The sequence below is a fragment of the Lepus europaeus genome, chromosome 9 (genome assembly GCF_033115175.1).
Source record: "Lepus europaeus isolate LE1 chromosome 9, mLepTim1.pri, whole genome shotgun sequence".
Lineage (NCBI taxonomy): Eukaryota > Metazoa > Chordata > Mammalia > Lagomorpha > Leporidae > Lepus > Lepus europaeus.
In genome coordinates, this window is record NC_084835.1 from 124,819,394 (window position 1) to 124,836,865 (window position 17,472).

Sequence of the window (17,472 nt, forward strand, 5' to 3'; positions counted from 1 at the left end):
ACTGGAGGGGCATAAAAGATCCGCCCTCGACCACACCGCGTAGGAGATGCAGAGCAAGTCCACGAATCCGAGCGTCCACCGGGAGGCCCCGGGCACCTCGCGCCGGCCGGCCGCAGGGAGGGGCGGGGTGCGGCCGGGCCTGCCCCGAGCCGCGGGGAGCCGGGCAGCAGCGCGCGCAGAGCGACCCTGGAGGCGCTGGGGCCGCGGGGCCAGGCCGCTGCGGACGCCGCAGGCTTCGGCGCCGTGGGAACCCGCGTGGGCTGCTGCTCCCCGAAGTGTCGGCAGAGAGAGAGAGGAAGAGAGAGAGGCAGAGTTAGCCGGGTCGTTCTGACGATGGCATTCAGCAGCAGCCGCCCGCCCCAAGCGCCTTCCCTTCCAGATGGCCCTTCCGCCGCTCGCGGCCACTTCCCCAAACTGTCGGCCCCGTCGGCCCCGCGAGGGGCCCCCGCCCCACGGCCTCGGCCCCGCGCGGCGTCCTCCAAGTTCGCGGCGGGCCTGGCACGGACGCCCCCGTCCCGCCACTCTGGAGCCACTGCGCTGCGTGTGCGAAACGGGACAGCTCCAGATCGAGCGGCTTTTCTTGGCCTTTCTTTAAAAAGAGCAAGCGTCTCCAAGAATGCGCCCGCCGCGAAGGCACAGCGAAACCAACCTGCAGGTTTTTTTTTTTTTTTTTTTTTTTTTTTTTCCAGAAGTGGCGCTGGGGACTTCCCCGAGGCGACTCCAACCTGTGCGCTTCCTTCCGCTCAGGGCTGTCTGAGCTTTTCCCGAAGCCCCGGCGGCGGCTTCGCGGGACTCACTCGGGAGCGGGCGGGAGGCCGCTGGCTGGCAGCTAGAGGCCGGCGCTGGCCCGGGTCCCCCGGGGGCCGGGGTGGGGTCTCCGCCCGCCCGAGGGACCGCACGGCCGTGCAGGAGGCTTCGCGGCCCACTGGTCACCGCCGGCCTCCCCCGGCCAGCGACGCCGGGGGAGGCCGCCAGTGTCGGAGCTTCGCCCCAGACAGCGCAGCGCGCAAGGAAAAAAGAAGAAATTTAGGAAAGGAGAAAAGGCAGACTGGGGCCAGGGGCACCGCTCGGGCGCGGCGGCGAGGCCCGAGGCACATCCTGGAGGCCGCTCGCGGTTGGAGGACACGCGCGGGCGCGTGTGCGCGGCTGCGGGTGGAAGGGCGCGCGGGGGCGCGCGCGAGGGGGCGGGTGCGTGTGCTGGGCGCGTGCCGCGTCATCTGCCTGAGTGTGCGGGGCTGCTCCAGAGGCGCGCGACTCCCTCACCTGCCCCCCACCCACGCAACCCGGGAAAACCCCAGCACACGGCGGGCCGCGCGCGGGACTTTTGTGCGGGCTCAGAGAACTTTGTCGCTCTCGCTGCTCACTCCGCAGGCTCCCGGGCTGCGCGCGCCGCGGTGACCGAGCCCGTCGCGAAGGGGAACTGGGGAGGGGGCCCCCAGGGCCCCGCCGGCCCCGCCCTCCCCGGACTTCAGCTGCAGACCCCGGCGGGCGCGCGCGGGGGCCCGAGCGGCCCTGGCGGCGGCGGCGGGCGGGGCGGGCGCTCCGGAGTCGGCGGGGCCCGGGGGGCGGGGAGAGAGGGGGTAGCGGCGGGGAGGGGAGGGGAGGAGCCGCGCGGCCCGCGCCGCTTCCGAACCGGAAAGTTGGTCTTGCCGAAGTCCCGCCGGCTCGGCGTGCTCACTCCGCTCCGCTCCGGCCGTGAGCCTCCGAGCCCGGCAGGCCGCCGGGGCAGCCCGCGCCGGACACACGAGCCCGGAGAGCAGGTCCGGAGAGCGCGGGCACCCGAGCCCGACCGGGCGGCCAGCCGAGCGACGCCGCGGCCCGCCGCCGGGGAGCGAAGGCGGCCAGTCGCCCCGCGCGCCCGGAGCGCAGGCGGCGCGGCGCCCGAGCGGCCCGGGCGAGACAAAGGCGCCGGGCCGGAGCCCTGCCCGCGGCCGCTCGCTCCGGGAGGGGCCGGCGGCGGCGGCGGCGGCGGCGGCGGGGGGGCGGCGCGGGGCGCGGGCGGCGGCGCAGACGCTCTATAAAGGGGCGAGCCCCGCGCGCCGGCGGAGACGGCGCCGCGCGGACGCCGCCAAAGTTTGCTGCCTGCGCCCTGCGGAGGGGCGGCCCCGCGCCGCAGCCGCGCCCGCCGGAGCCGCACCTGGGCTGCCGAGCCGCGCGGCGCCGGGGCGCGGGCTGCGGGGCCCGCGATGTGACGCGGCGCCGGGCAGCGCGCGCCCGGGTCCCGCAGGCGCCGCGGCCCCTCCTTGCCGGCGCGGCCGCTAATTGCGAGCGCGGCCTCATTTGCATAGGCCGCCCGAGTCCGCTGGAGGCCGGCCAATCGGCGAGGCCCTCGGCTAATGGCCATGCATTATTCACCAGCCTAATTGCTCAGCCCCATGCGCGGCCCGCGCAGCCGCCGCCGCCCCGCGCCCCGCGCCCCGCGCCCGCCCGGCCGCCCCGCGCCCGCCCCGCGCCGTCCCCGCTGATGCCGCTGCCCCGCGCGCGGTCCGAGCGCCGCTAGCAGCATGTCTCGGCGCAAGCAGGCCAAGCCCCAGCACCTCAAGTCGGACGAGGAGCTGCCGCTGCCGGACGGGGCTCCGGAGCACGGTGAGGCCCGGGGCGCCCATCCGGGCTGGGGGCGGGGTGGGGGGCGCGGGAGCGGCTGCGCGCGTCGCCGCGTGGGAGAAAGTTCCCAGGTGCCCGCGCCGCGCGGGGCCCGGGCCAGGCGGCCTCAGGGACCTGGGTCCGCTGCCGAGCGCGCGCGGCCGCGGGAAGAGTTCGGGCTAAGTAAACTTGCTCGGCTCCTCGGAGTTGGGGAGCTGAGCGCGGGCGTGGGGACCGCTTGGAGCCCGCGGGCCGGGGTGGAGGGTCCGAGCGGCCGTCCCCGTGTCGCCCCGGGCCCCTGCGCCCTGACGCGGGGCTGGACCGTGGAGCCCCCAGGACGCTGGCGCACCCTGGCCGGGCTGAGGGCCGGGCGCCCCCCTCCTCCCCGCCCCGGGGAGGCGCAGCACCGGGGGACGCATCCCGGGCTCGCCTTCCGCCGTGCGCGGGCCGGACGCTGCCGCCTGCCAAGCTTTGTTCAGCGCCGCGCGCCCTGGCGCCCCGGGCGGTGCACGGCCGGAGCCGGCCCGGGGCCTGCGCGGCCTCTCGACCCCGGAGCCCAGGTCCATCGTGCGGCCGGCAGGGCGCCCGGGGGACCCGCGTGCCACGCGCCGCGGTGACAGATCCTCCGCGGGCGGAACGCAGCGTGCCTTGGCCTTCGCCTCGTGGCCGACTGGAGAGGTCCGCCGAGGCCGGCCCCGCCGCGCAGTGCGGCCCTCCCGTTCGCCTGTTTGTTTTTGTTTAGTTTTGTTTTTGTTTTTGTTTTTTTTTAGCGGGTTCCAAGGTTGTATCTCAGTCTCGCCTGCCTTCCCAGATGCACCGAAATCGGGCGCCGGCGGCTCCCAGGCCGTGGTTTCGCTCGTAGCGACTCCCGCACACGTCGGACACGCAGGGGAAGGCGCAAGTCGGACCCGCAGGGCTGGGGAGGGGGCGGCTGTGGCCGAGCGCCCCCCTCCAAGCGTGCAGCGCCCGCGGGGTGCGCGGGGAAGGGGAGCGAGCGACGCGGTCCCTAGAAACAATGGCCGGGTCGCGGGGTCGGAGCCCCCGCAAGTTGTTCCCAGGCCCGCCCGGGTCTTTGTCCCGCGGGGAGTCGGGCCCTGCGAAAGCGAAAGTTGCGGGCTCGTGCGGTGGCGGCGCGGGGTCGCGCCCGCGCCCGGGCTCCGGCGGGCGGAGGCTCGCGGGCCGCGGGGTCGCGGGGCCGGCGCGGCCGAGGCCGGCCGCGGGCGCGCTGAAAAGCAGCGCTTGCATATGGTGGGCGGACTACCAGAAAGAGCCTTTTTGTCATGGAAATGGATTTTTTCTGTTTTGTTTACTTCATCACACAGAATTTCTCACACTTGGTTTGTTTTGTATCGCCCTCAATGACTACACGATCAAATGAATGGATTTATTTCTGCCGAATGAGAAAGACAGTCTCCCCTTCAAAAGAGGGACATTGCATCCCAGCGAGGAATTTTAAAGCTGCGTTATTGTGGCTCCTGAATGGCTGAAAATCGGCTTTCACAGCCGCCCCAAAAAGCAACAATGTAAATACTTCTCGGCTTTGTGGGGTCGCGATCGAATGTGCGATGCCTCCTCCTATTAGCACATATTTTAATTAATAGCGCAGACCCCCGTATCTCCTGGCGGGCGGGCGGGCGGGCGAGGCTCGCGGCTCCTTGTGGACCGCAGCCCAGGAGTGCGAGCCGCGCGCAGGCGGAGGACGCGCGGCCCGGGCGGGCCGAGTTCACCTGCGCGCGCCGCGCCGGGGAGGCCCCTGCTCGCTGCTCGGGTTTGCGGCGCGGCGCGGCACGGGCATGTTGTTTAGTTATTTATTTATTGCTCCTCGTTGGGGGAGCCAAGTTTTTGTCAAGCTGTGTTTCTCGGGACTCTGCCTCAGTTGCTGATGGTGTCTTGCAACAGGCCAGGCCCAGCCCCGCGTGCAGCTCGGCTGTGGGCTTGTGTCCAGGGCGGGCTGGTGGAGCCGCGATTCCAAGTTCTTTCTGGTTTGGCGACTGGAGGCTCTGCTTCTGTTGAGTCGGGGTGGGCTGCGTGCCTGGGGCTGGTCCTGACTCTCAGCTCACCAGACCCCCTGAGCACGCGTTCTTGCAGGACGGATGGTAGTGGCCACGAAATCAGCCCAGCAGCAGTGCCCTCTGCCCCAAAGTTGTTATTTTGTGAAGTGCGGTGGGAATCAGCGGCTCCCCCAGGAAGCCAGCTGGAAGTGAGCGAAGTTAGCGCACCCTGCTCCAGAGGCGGAGCAAATCCTGCCTGGCCTCACCCGGAGCAGCAGGTCGCCGGCTGTGGGAGACACCCTGTGAACGCACACGGGAAGCCAGGCGGCCAGCTCTTGGGGGGCAGAGGCGCACACCCCGCCAGTTCACGGAAGGAAGCCTGCCCTTCAGAAAGCACGCGACCTGTTTCTGTTGCAGGCTCGCGATGGGAAGGTGCTGGACACAGCTAGCTTGAGGGCCATCCAGACCTATCACCGGTGATTCACGGGAAGTTCTGAAGTTATCCTCCTGGTAAACATGTACTTCAAGGTTTCCCCCACAGAAACTGTCTTTTAAAATTATTCGCAGGTTATTTCATTCTTAATCTTCGCAGTAAATGTGATACAGTTTTTGGGATTCACTTAAATGTGTGCCCCCAGTGATGAAATCCTTGGAGCCAGCTGAATATTTTTTTCCAGAGGGAAAAAAATTAATTAAAACTTCCGGTGAGAGTGCAGTGTTTCACAGCCCCGCTGAGAACTGGGGGATGCGTTGCTCTCCCCCAGCAGATAGACTCCCGTTTGAGCAAGCTGCCCTGTTCTTAGAAAGAAACTGTGCCTCTGGAGAAAAACAAAAGCATATTATGATTTAAAGCAATTTGCCATCCTAGATTTTGTTGGCACGAACTGCATCAAAGAGTTTTATTTTCTGCCAGTTTACAGTACTTGGCTATCTTTAAAAAATCCTTTTCAACGTGGTGAGCGTGCGATTGAGGAATTTACCAGTGGAATTCGCAGACTGTGTTTAAATGAAGGGGAAGGAGGCCACCCGTGCTGGAGAAGAGGGCTGCTGCTTTTATCTGTCTATGCATGGTTTGCCCTCACTGCTCTACACACATTGGCAATTCAGCATACCAAAGGGAACAATGCAAGGAGCCACTTTCCAGCTCTCACAGGCACATTGTTTTCTGGGGAACGAGAAAGGTAAAGAGTAAGTCGTGGGGGCAGGGTGGGGGGAGGAAAAAAGAACTTGCAAACGTCCTTTCTAAAATAATATTTAAAAACTCAAGCTACTTAAAAATGCACCTCCGTGCTCAACAAAACGGCGTGCCAGTTCTTCCCCACCTTAGAGAGAGCTGATTATGTAACAGAGTTAGGGGATTTTTATGTACGTTTTAAACTTCCGCAGCACGTGGATAATCCAGCATTTTGAGATGTGCTCAGAGCCAGAAGAAGGCATGGCATTAACAGCAGGAACTACTTAGCAAGCGGAGTCTTTTTTGTATACAAGATGATGGCCAAGGCAGGCAGAAGTGGGTCGGATTTCATGTTCAGCTGCGATCCGTAAGCAGCTTTCCCTGCACCTCCAGGTAGCTGGAGAGCGTGCGCCTCAGCGTAGGTGCCCACGGAGCAGCGGCGTCTCTGCAGCTGTCCGTGTGGGAACCCAGCACTTACATGTAAATATTGCCCCGGCTTTCCTGGGAGCCAGGCAAGGGCCCTTTTAACTGCTAATGAGGTTAGGAAGCGTCTTTCCGTGCCGCAGAATGATCGCAGGAAGCAGTGTGATGGCAGGGATGTTTTCGTCCTTGCTCGCTTTTGATTTTTCCTCCGTGAGTTCTTGACTGGTTGCCAGGATGAAGTCGGGGGCTCTTTGAATCTCGTGGTTCTGCAGCTGGGGCCAGTGTTAAGTTGTCACACGTTTCATACGGAATCAAACAGAGGTAAAAAACTACGTAAAACTGGAGGCTTTGCTATCACCTGAAATAAACTTTTTGGGAAGTTCGAGCTTAGGTTCTTCTCCTGGAATTCATCACGTTTATGAACCCAGACGTAGCTAAATCAAGATGCGATTTCCTGGCAGAGGAGAGAGACCGTCGCTGCCATCACAGAATGGAGTGGCCTCTCCTTGGACATTCAGACTGTTTTGCTTTAATGAATTAAAGGGAGGCGTTCTCCGCGTCCATCCGCGGGCGCCATGGCGGCAGTGAGTGCGGGCCGCCAGGCAGGCTCGGTGTGGCACAGAAAGCCTTTTTGTCTGACTCTGAAGAGGTAGTGTTGCCAGCTTCCGGCCGGCTCTCCCTGAAGGTGGGTGGTTCCGAGGCTCGGGCCAGCCTTGCTGACCTGACCTCCCGCGCTCAGTCCTGCCAGCGGCGGCCGCGGGATGTCAAGCTCCGAGTGTGGTCGCGCCTCGGCGCTGACCTGGGCCGCCGGACCGCTCTGCGAGGTTAGCCACAGACTGTGCGGGGCCGCCCAGCTGATCAGAGGCCTTTGGAGGCTGGCAGCAGTGTGGATAGTGCTGTCGAAGGGGCTGAGAGAGCCGCTCTGGCCTCACTGCGGCTTGACCCGTGTAATTAACCCTGCAGGTGCTGGCACCTTGTCGCAGTTCGTCGGCATTCCCAGTCTTCTGGGGTGACCTTTGCTGTGCTGTTTCCGCACAGTCACTGGCCCCCGTGACCCAGAGCAGTGGCAGCACGGTGTTTGCCTGTGTGCAAACTTCGCCCATAGAAATGAAGCAGTGCCTGCCGTGAAGCCATGGCGGCTGCTGGAAGTGGCCTGGCCAGCCGACCCCGCGTGAGCCTTGCTTCTGGCCGGCCTGTGTCTGGGCACTGCGTGGTGCACACAGGCCTTTGCGTGTCTATGTGGTTTTGCTTAGGTATTTATTTCTGTGCATAGTGGATTTGAAGAACAGCCAGTCACAAAACAACATTTAATTTCACATGTCACATCTCTGCACCCCGTGTCCTCTGAATTTAAACCATCACAGCTTAACCAAAAGTGACTGCAAAACCTTCTTCCACTGCTGCCGAATTTCCCAGAACTCGGCTGACCGGGTACGGTCTACATGGCTCTCGTGAGGTGCGGATGGGGACGCGTGTGTGCTCCGTCCGTGTGAGCGTGGCCGCAGCCGCTGGGGTCGGAGAGGGCACGGCCCCACATCCTCTTGCGGGGGTGCCTGGGAGGGCGGACAGCAAAGCTTAGCCGAGCCGCCCCTGCCCCCGCCCCACCCGCATATGCCCATAAAGGAAACAGTGCCCCCCTCCCCCTCCACACTTCACCCACAGATTAAAGGCTGCAAATGTTTTAAACAGAAGACAGTCGGTGCCTGTGCCACAGGTGGTCCTGACTTAACAAATTTGAGATGTGGACCACTGAGGAGAGGAGAGGAGAGGGAGGATGTGGGGGCCGGCGCTCCGCTGAGCATGGCAAGAGTGCCCTCCACCGTTCAGCTCGCTCCACACAGGCTCCGAGGGCTGGGGACAGGGACAGAAAATTTTTCTATTGCGTCTGGAATTTCTTCTACATTGTTAAACACAGTAGGGGTCTCTATTTGTCTCCTCCTGCTTCACAGCTTGGGCTCAGTATGTGATAATTCATCTTTCTTTATGGGATTCAGAGCTATCATAAGGAGTTAAAAAGAATTAATTTGCAAGAAAAAAAGTGTCTCCTAAGGATCTAGCAAAACTTAAAAATGCTCCCTAGATTTTTGAGAGCCGGAAAGGCGAAAGAGGAAGCCGGCGTTCCTTTCCCAAAGACCCACGTGGCGCCGAGTTCCTGATCAGGTGGAGAAGTTAACCGGCCCCATCGCCTGGAAACAAGGTTCCCCTCTTGTGTCAGTTGCCATGAATTAAAGATTAGCAAGGAAAGTGAAGCCGAAGGAGCTCTGAGGGGGGAGCGCAGTCAGAGGACTCCCGCCTTGCGATGTCCCTGTGACTCGGCGGCTTCCCTGCAAGGCTCCTGGAAGAGAAGGAGGAGAGGCCATGGCCAGGACCCCGTGTGTCTGTGGCTGTGCCGAGATCACCGTGGCTGGAAGCACTGCCTGTCCCCGTCACGTCGGGCATTGCTGTGGAGGACAGGTGTACCCGTCAGCCCGCCCCCCCCCCCCCCCCCGGGAGCTGAGCTCACAGGCCAGGGTCCCAGGGCGGGAGAGCCTCCCCTGGGAGGACGGGAGTGTTTTCCCCAGCAGCCTGAGCCCACAGACAGTGTTTCTGAGAGCCGCCCCTTCCTCAGGAGGCCTCGGCACCTCGCCCCCGCCCCCAGCCCCAGCCCACAGAGCCCTCGCTCGGGAGCTGTGCGCACCGGTGGGGTCAGGAGCCCTGAGAATCCCAAGAACAAACCACAGATCTGGAGTCGCTGCAGATTAAGCAGAAATAGTGCGTTAGCCTCTGCAGTGCAGGTGGCCACCAGGACAGCATAGCGCGCGTGGGCTCCTGCCGAGCGCGGCACACACGGGGCCCGCTCTGGGGGAGACCAGGAGGGCGGCGTGGGTGCTGAGCACCGTCACCTGGGGCATTGGTTGGCACATTTCTCGTCTTGTTCTAATGTAACCTCATGGGTGCTAAGATTCCTCCCCAAGCCCTGGCCTATTTTTTATTTACAGGTTCAGATAGCTCCGTTGTTGAATAGTCAGTGCACAAAAAAAGAATTACCCTGGCTTAATGACGGTGTTTGCGGTGCTCTGATTCTCCCGCAGAACCTGAGGGAAGATGAGAACCACATTAGAAAGACATTTCCCGAACTTGCTCGTGTCCTTGGGGTGCCTCTCCCCAGACTGGCTTTGTCTTGGACTGGGTGTGGTAGCTCAGGTTTTGAGCTGGTCCCTCAGTTTAATGAACAGATGGTTGGATCTTTTGAATCCCACACAATATTGGCTTCCAAGATGGCAGGATTAAAGGGCCCGGCAGGCCGTGTGACAAAATGCGGAGGCTCCGGGGGTGGGGGGCTTCCTGGTGTGGAAGGCATCCAGAGCCCCATGAAGCCGGGTCCAGCGGGGGTGCGGTCCCTTCTCCGAGTCGCGGAAGGCATGAAGTCCAGCGTGGTGTCGGCCGCGCCGACGGCAGCGTGGAGACTGGCCGCCGGGCGGTTGGTTCCACGGTGCTCGTCCTCATGGCCGGGCGGAGTTCTCGGTTCTCCGCTCCGCCTGTGAGATGCTGTGTTCGCCGCGTTTCCAGTCTGTCTGGCGGAGTTGTGCTGCTGTGTGACTTGGGGCTGCTTGTGACATTCTGACCTTGCGAGGCCACGGTGGCGGGGATCGATCGTGGACGTGGTATTGGCGTTGTGCAGAAACCCAGTGGCAGCAGACGCGGGGCGCTGGTTCTAGTTTGTGTTTGGAAATATGGACTGTATTGAACAGTTCCCGAGACTTGCTTCCGTCAAAAGTCTGATTATGAAGCTTTGCTTACGGAACCCAACGCTTGTCTCCCAAGTTCGTCCGCACCGCGGACCGGAAGAGTCCGGTGGTGGGAACGGAACCTTCCTTGCAGAATTTCCTCCTTTGCTTTGGCGGAGCGTGCATGCAAGAGGACTGCAGGTGGACAAGATCACCTCCCCTGAGTTGAGGTGATTGTCACTCATGGTCGCATCAAACAAAATGATTTTTATTATTCAGCAGCAAGTACCTAAGTCTTCTAGGCAAAGTGAGAACCAGTTATGACCTAGAAAACCCACCGATGGGAACAAATGAGATTACCTGTGGGAGGGCCTTCCCAATAAATGCATTTGTAAAAATAAAAATCCCTAGGACCGAACAAGGGGATGGGAAATGTAACCCTTTAACGTCCATGGGAACCAGTGTGTTTGGGTCCGGGCCTCTGGGAAGACAGAGCAGCCTGTCTGTGCGGCACAGAGAACCTGGGAAAGGCGCCGTGAGAACCGGCGGTCTGCTCTGGCCAGCGCCCCGCCCACGGTGACCCAGGAGCCAGCCTTCCCAGGGCGCTGGCCCTACGCGCCCTCCATGCAACGAACGGCATTCTCTTAATGCGCTGTAAGAATTTACGGTTACATGCGAGTAAATGATTCTGTGTACCACACAGGCTGTGCTTTCCTCTGTGTGGAGACTCGGGACATTGGCAGTATTTGTCAGGGTGTCCTCCTTCAAAATGGCACTGAAAACATGCTTTTTAAAAGCCACTCTGGGAACCGGCGGAGGACGCCTCTTCACACTCTCCTTGGGGGCCGCAGCGGTGGCTCGTGCATGCGTCGACTCCTTAACGCACAGGAGCCTTCTCGTGGCGCTTGGGGACTGCTCGGTGTGGAGGCCGGAGAGCATCCCTCCGTGGCAGAGCGTGGCCACGCCGGAGCCCTGCGTTCTCAGCGGTCACTCACTGTCTGCATGAAGGTTTAGGCTCTGGTTTTTGCACGGGCTTTGTTTTTGGTCTGTGCCCTGTTCCGTGCCCTTAGCGGCTTTACGATGAACTCGGCGCAGGGGGCAGCCTGCAGGGCTCTGCTAGTTTATTTTGTTAGCGCGCCCGTCTGAGTCTAAAGCAGCGGTGCCCTTGCTCCCGGTCAGCGCCCTGCCGCCCGCCTTCCACCCAGGCCTCAGACCGCTGGCCCCAGCCTGGGCCTTCGCGGCCAACTCCGGCTGCAAGCTGACAGCTCTCCCCTTCCAGGGCCGCAGCCGGGGAAGGGAGCGCTAACAGTACTGCTGACCACGGAAGGCATGGCACGTGTCAGTCACTGGTGACATCCTCAGGGCAGCAGCAGCCTGGCCCCAGAATCCCTCTGTTCTTTTCCAGTAGGGAGACGCTGGTGCCTTCACAGGAAATCACACATCTCCACTGAACCCAGTGCCCAGTGGCTTCCTCAGAGCCCCAGAGAAAAGCCGTCCGCCACTGTGACAACGGGGCGGTGATGGGGATGTGGGTGAGGCGGCTTGATTCTCACCCTCGGCCACGCACCTGCACCAGAGTGCTGATTTCCAGCTGTCGCTCGCTCCTGTTTGAACTGACTCGGTGCTGTCACTCCAGCACCTGAGTCGGCGGTACCCAGCAGGGGCAGAGGCTCCTGGGATACCAGAGTGGTGTGGGCACTGCTCTTCACCCCAGCAGCCCAGAAACTGGGGCTCGAGGTGTTGCTGTGCGTTGCCTTTATCTAATCAGGTGTGGCTCATTTGGGAGCAGGTGTGGGGGCAGAGGCAGGGGCAGGGGCACCCAATCGGAAGGCTGTCCGCCCCTTCACCCCCACCCCATGGAATTTGCTGCATCTCTCTATGAGAACGGGTGAAAACAGGTACAGAAAGTGTGTCTGACTGCAACAGTTCTCATGTTAAACGTGTCAACATAAATGAACTTTAAATGTTTAATTTCTAGTTTGCTAACAAACCGCTGAACTCGATTGGCTAAAAACAATAGCGTGTAATTTTAGTTCTTTTTGCCAAGAAATATTGCATCTGACGGAGCCAATTCATTTATTAAACGTGATTCATTTTAAGCCCAAGGCCACACTGCTGTTCCCTTGGCACAGCCTACCCCCCGGGCGGAGGCCGGAGGCTGCCCGGTTGATCCTGCTCCGAGCGCCCAAGGCTGCTTTCCTGAGCAGGGGGTGAGGCGCGCTGGGTTCTGTGCTGTGTTTGAAGAGAGCCTTCGGCTCAAGTTTGCCGCACGTGCTCAATGCCTCCCAGACGGCGCGGCTGGGCGAGGGCTGGCCCAGGGCCGGCGGCACAGTACGGAGTCCGGCAGGGTGGCCGCAGATGCTATGGCGCCATCTGCAAGCCGTGGCTTTGTGGCATTTCTCAGTCGGCCTCGAGGTCCCATCCAGGGCGCTGAGAGAAGCAGGGCCGTGCGGGAGGCTTTGCGGGAGGCAGACGGGCACTGACGCAGTCTCTCCTTTTGCAGCCGCGGGGGACGGCGCCGAGGGCGCGGACAGTGGGACCGAGAGCCGCGGCGGCGGCGGCGGCGGTGGCGGCGGCGGCGGCGAGGACAGCAACGTGTGCGCCAAGTGCTGCGCCGCCTTCTTCCAGTGGGCCGACTTCCTGGCGCACAGGAAGGCCTGCACCCGCAGCCCGCCCGTGCTCATCGTGCCCGGGGACGCGCCCGCGCCGCCCGCCGCCGACGGCCCCGCGCCCTCGCCCGCCAGCTCGCCCGGAGACCGCAGCGACAGCGAGGCCGCCGACGAGGTGGCCGCCGAGGGCGCGGACGGCGCCGACGTGAAGGCTGCGGCCGCGGAGGACGGCGATGAGCCCATGGACGCCGCGCCCTCGGGGGACGCCCCCAAGGCGCCCCTGCCGCCGGCCCCCGAGCCGGCCCCCGCCGCCGCTTACGGCTTCCCCAACACCAACGTGACCCTAGAGACGCTGCTGAGCACCAAGGTGGCCGTGGCGCAGTTCTCGCAGGGCGCGCGCACGGCCGGCGGCGGCGCGGGCGCGGGCGCGGGCGTGGGCGCCGTGGCCATCCCCATGATCCTGGAGCAGCTCGTGGCCCTGCAGCAACAGCAGATCCACCAGCTGCAGCTCATCGAGCAGATCCGCAGCCAGGTGGCCCTGATGCACCGCCAGCCCCCGCGGCCCGCGCTGAACCCCACGGCGGCTCAGGGCGCCCCCACGGCAGCACCGGCGCCTGGCCCGCTGCCAGGGCTGGCGGCGCCCCCGGGCCTGCAGCTGGCGGCCGCTGTAGGCCCCGCGCCCGCTGCTCCGCCCTCGGCCCTCGAGGCCGCCGCGCACCTGCCGCAGCCCGCGTGTGCGGCCGCTGGCTCCGGGGCGCCCACCGAGCCGGTCGGGCCCTCGGCCTCCGGGCCTGCGCCCGCCTCGGCCACGCCCACCCCGGTGTCCAGCACGGCGGCCAGCGCCTCGCAGCCACAGAATGCCTGCACACCGCCGGCCCTGGGCCCCGCGCCCCTGGCGGGTACGGCCTCGCTGCCAAGCGCGCTTCTACCTCACACCTCCTCCGGCAGCGTCATCTTCCCCAACCCGCTGGTCAGCATCGCGGCCACCGCCAACGCCCTGGACCCGCTGGCGGCCCTCATGAAGCACCGCAAGGGCAAGCCGCCCAACGTGTCCGTGTTCGAGCCCAAGGCCAGCGCCGAGGACCCCTTCTTCAAGCACAAGTGCAGGTTCTGCGCCAAGGTCTTCGGCAGCGACAGCGCGCTGCAGATCCACCTGCGCTCCCACACGGGCGAGCGGCCGTTCAAGTGCAACATCTGCGGGAACCGCTTCTCCACCAAAGGGAACCTGAAGGTGCACTTCCAGCGGCACAAGGAGAAGTACCCGCACATCCAGATGAACCCCTACCCCGTGCCCGAGTACCTCGACAACGTGCCCACCTGCTCGGGCATCCCCTACGGCATGTCGCTGCCCCCCGAGAAGCCCGTGACCACCTGGCTGGACAGCAAGCCCGTGCTGCCCACGGTGCCCACGTCCGTGGGGCTGCAGCTCCCGCCCACGGTCCCCGGCACCCACGGCTACGCCGAGTCCCCCAGCGTCACCCCCGGCAGCCGCTCCCCGCAGAGGCCCTCCCCCGCCCCCAGCGAATGCACCTCTCTGTCCCCGGGGCCGAGCCACCCTGAGCCGGGCGTCCCCGGGACGGCGGCGGCGGTGGTGGCCGCCGAGTCCCCGCAGCCGCTCCTCAGCGGGGCGTCCCTGAGCAAGAGCGAGCCTGCCAGCCTGGGCCTGCCCTGCGCCAGCGCCAGGGCCGGGGACCCCGCGGCCGCGTCCCCCTCCGCGGCGGGCGCAGACGGCGCGGCCGCCAGCCTGGGCAGCCCCGGCCTCCCGGGCGTCTCCGACCCGTTCAAGGCGCAGTTCCCTTTCGGAGGCCTGCTCGACTCTATGCAAACGTCCGAGACCTCGAAGCTGCAGCAGCTGGTGGAGAACATCGACAAGAAGATGACCGACCCCAACCAGTGCGTCATCTGCCACCGCGTGCTGAGCTGCCAGAGCGCCCTGAAGATGCACTACCGGACGCACACGGGCGAGCGGCCCTTCAAGTGCAAGATCTGCGGCCGCGCCTTCACCACCAAGGGCAACCTCAAGACGCACTTCGGGGTGCACCGGGCCAAGCCGCCGCTGCGGGTGCAGCACTCCTGCCCCATCTGCCAGAAGAAGTTCACCAACGCCGTGGTGCTGCAGCAGCACATCCGCATGCACATGGGCGGGCAGATCCCCAACACGCCGCCGCCCGACGGCCTCGCCGACGCCATGGACGCCGGCGAGCGGGGCGCCGAGGCGCTGAGCGGCTGCGACGACGACCTGGACGACACCTCCATGGAGGAGGACGCCGAGCTGAAGGACGCGGCCAGGCCGCTGCTGGCCTTCGCGGGCTCCTGCCCGCCCTCGCCGCCCTCCGTCATCTCCAGCATCGCCGCCCTGGAGAATCAGATGAAGATGATCGACTCGGTCATGAGCTGCCCGCCGCTGCCCGGCCTGAAGGCCGTGGAGAACGGCTCCGGGGAGAGCGACCGCCTGAGCAACGACTCCTCGTCGGCCGTGGGCGACCTGGAGAGCCGCAGCGCAGGCAGCCCGGCCCCGTCCGAGTCCGAGTCCTCTCAGGCGCTGTCCCCGGCCAACAGCAACGGCGAGAGCTTCTGCTCCAAATCCCCAGGCCTGGGCAGCCAGGAGGAGCCGCCGGACATCCCGCTCAAGACGGAGCGGCCAGACAGCCCGCCGCCTCCGCCGCCACCGCCGCCATCGGGCCCCGGGAACGGCGGCGCCCTGGACCTGACGGGCCACCCGGGCCGGCCGCCCATCAAGGAGGAGCCCCCCTTCGGCCTGCTGTTCCTGAACCGCGAGCGGGGTAAGTGTGCAGGCGCCGCGTGCGGGATCTGCGGCAAGCCCTTTGCTTGCAACAGTGCGTTGGAGATCCACCGGCGCAGCCACACGAAGGAGCGCCCGTTCGTCTGCGCGCTCTGCAGGCGCGGGTGCTCCACGCTGGGGAACCTGAAGCAGCACTTGCTGACGCACAGGCTGCGCGAGCTGCCTGCGCAGGCCTTTGACCCCAACTTTGCTCTAGGTCCCGGCCTGGTCGCCAGCGCCACACCCGCCATGGTCAAAATGGAGGTCAACGGCCACGGCAAGGCCGTCCCGCTAGGTGAGGGCCCGCCGCTGCCGGCCGCGGTGCAGGTCCCCAGCGGGCCCCAGGCCGTGATGAGCCCGGGCCTGGCGCCCATGCTGGCCCCCCCGCCACGCCGGACGCCCAAGCAGCACAACTGCCAGTCGTGCGGGAAGACCTTCTCCTCGGCCAGCGCCCTGCAGATCCACGAGCGCACCCACACCGGCGAGAAGCCGTTCGGCTGCACCATCTGTGGCAGGGCCTTCACCACCAAGGGCAACCTCAAGGTAAGAGGGCGGCGCTCTCCAGCCACCGCGGCTCCTCACGCAGGCTGTGCGCACAGTGGCAGGGACGAGACGTCAGGGTGCGTGTGTCGCGTGCCATGATGGCTGCCATGCACGCGATGCACGTGCCGGCAGTGTGCTCTGTGCGTGTGTTGTATGTGTGGCCCTCGTGCATGTGTGTGCAGGTGCACACGTACGAGGCACGTGTCCCCGTTGCCTGTCAGGGAGAGGAACAGGGCTCTCGCCCTCTCCCTGGGACTCCCAGCCTGTGAGGGTCGCGTACCTGCCACGTGACGGGCAGGCCCACGGCGGGAGGCTGGCTTGACCTGCACCTCGCCTTTAGACCCCCCTGCGCATACCTGCCACGTGACAGGCAGGCCCACGGCGGGAGGCTGGCTTGACCTGCACCTCGCCTTTAGACCCCCCTGCGCAATACCTGATACAAAGGTGAGGCTTGCTCGGAAACTTCTGGAAGCCCGTGGCAGGGGCACTTGGTGGGCAGCTGCGTAGCGTGCTGTCCTCGCACACCTCCCCAAGAGGCGGCAGGCTTGCCGCCCAGCGTGCCGAGGGAAGTGCAGGCTTGCGGGGCGGCCTCTGGAGACCTGGGCTCGGGCGCCGGCTGAGTGCCGGCCACAGTGGCCCCTGCAGGCCTGCGCTGCGAGGCCTCCTGGTTCGAGAGAAGCGCATTAGGGTGATGTTCAGGGTGGGGTAGGGGCGGAGAGCCAGCGGACAAGGCCTCCCCAGGGAGCCCCATGGTGTTCTCTGCAGCCAGAACCATTCTGCTGCTGAGTTTGTCACCTGGCAGGTCACCTCTGTCAACTGACTGGGCACCGCCCTGGCCTTTGTGTCGGGGGGGAGTGCAGTGTTGTGCCTCAGGGGCGCAGGGTCTCTGTGCGCCCTGTGTTTTGTTGCCCACAAACCAAAGCTGGGGCTGGGGCGGCCCCCGTGGCCCGCGCCCAGACTTGCTTACCTGTGGGCCATCTCTCTGTGTCTCACCAGGTGCACATGGGGACACACATGTGGAACAATGCCCCCGCGAGGCGCGGCCGCCGCCTGTCCGTGGAAAACCCCATGGCCCTGCTGGGCGGCGACGCCCTCAAGTTCTCGGAGATGTTCCAGAAGGACCTGGCAGCCCGAGCCATGAACGTGGACCCCAGCTTTTGGAACCAGTACGCTGCCGCCATCACCAACGGGCTGGCCATGAAGAACAACGAGATCTCCGTGATCCAGAACGGAGGCATCCCCCAGCTCCCAGTAAGTCTCGGTGGGAGCGCCATCCCCCCGCTGGGCAGCATGGCCGGCGGCATGGACAAGGCGCGCACCGGCAGCAGCCCGCCCATTGTCAGTTTGGACAAAGCGAGCTCAGAGGCGGGGGCCGGCCGCCCGTTCACGAGGTTCATTGAGGACAACAAGGAGATTGGCATAAACTAGCCGGAGGCGCCGTGACCCACTCCGCCGTCCCGCCCTCGTCCGCACCCTGACATTTGAGCAGCAGGCCGTGGGCCCTCGTAGCAGAAAACACTGTCAAGGCAGCGGCCGGGAGGCCGGCCGGGCTGGGCCGCGCTGGACAGCTGTGCCAGCTCGTAGGTAAATTTCCGTCAAAGAAGTGCTCGGAAAACCGCCATAGGAGCACAGCGTGCACAGCCCGGACCCCCCAGAACCT

The 17,472-nt window shown here is 64.7% G+C and overlaps 1 protein-coding gene across 2 annotated transcripts; it reads left to right on the forward strand.

The window, feature by feature from the left end:
- The first annotated feature begins 2,504 nt into the window (after positions 1 to 2,504).
- On the forward strand, positions 2,505 to 17,240 carry SALL3 (spalt like transcription factor 3). Of its 2 annotated transcripts, XM_062200318.1 has the most exons (4): positions 2,505 to 2,586; positions 6,821 to 6,823; positions 12,382 to 15,812; positions 16,809 to 17,240. In XM_062200318.1, the coding sequence occupies exons 1-4, from the start codon at positions 2,505 to 2,507 to the stop codon at positions 17,238 to 17,240; spliced, it is 3,948 nt and encodes a 1,315-aa protein (XP_062056302.1). The 2 variants fall into 2 exon arrangements, with proteins under 2 accessions (XP_062056302.1, XP_062056303.1); XM_062200319.1 differs by lacking the exon at positions 6,821 to 6,823.
- The last annotated feature ends 232 nt before the right edge of the window (positions 17,241 to 17,472 follow it).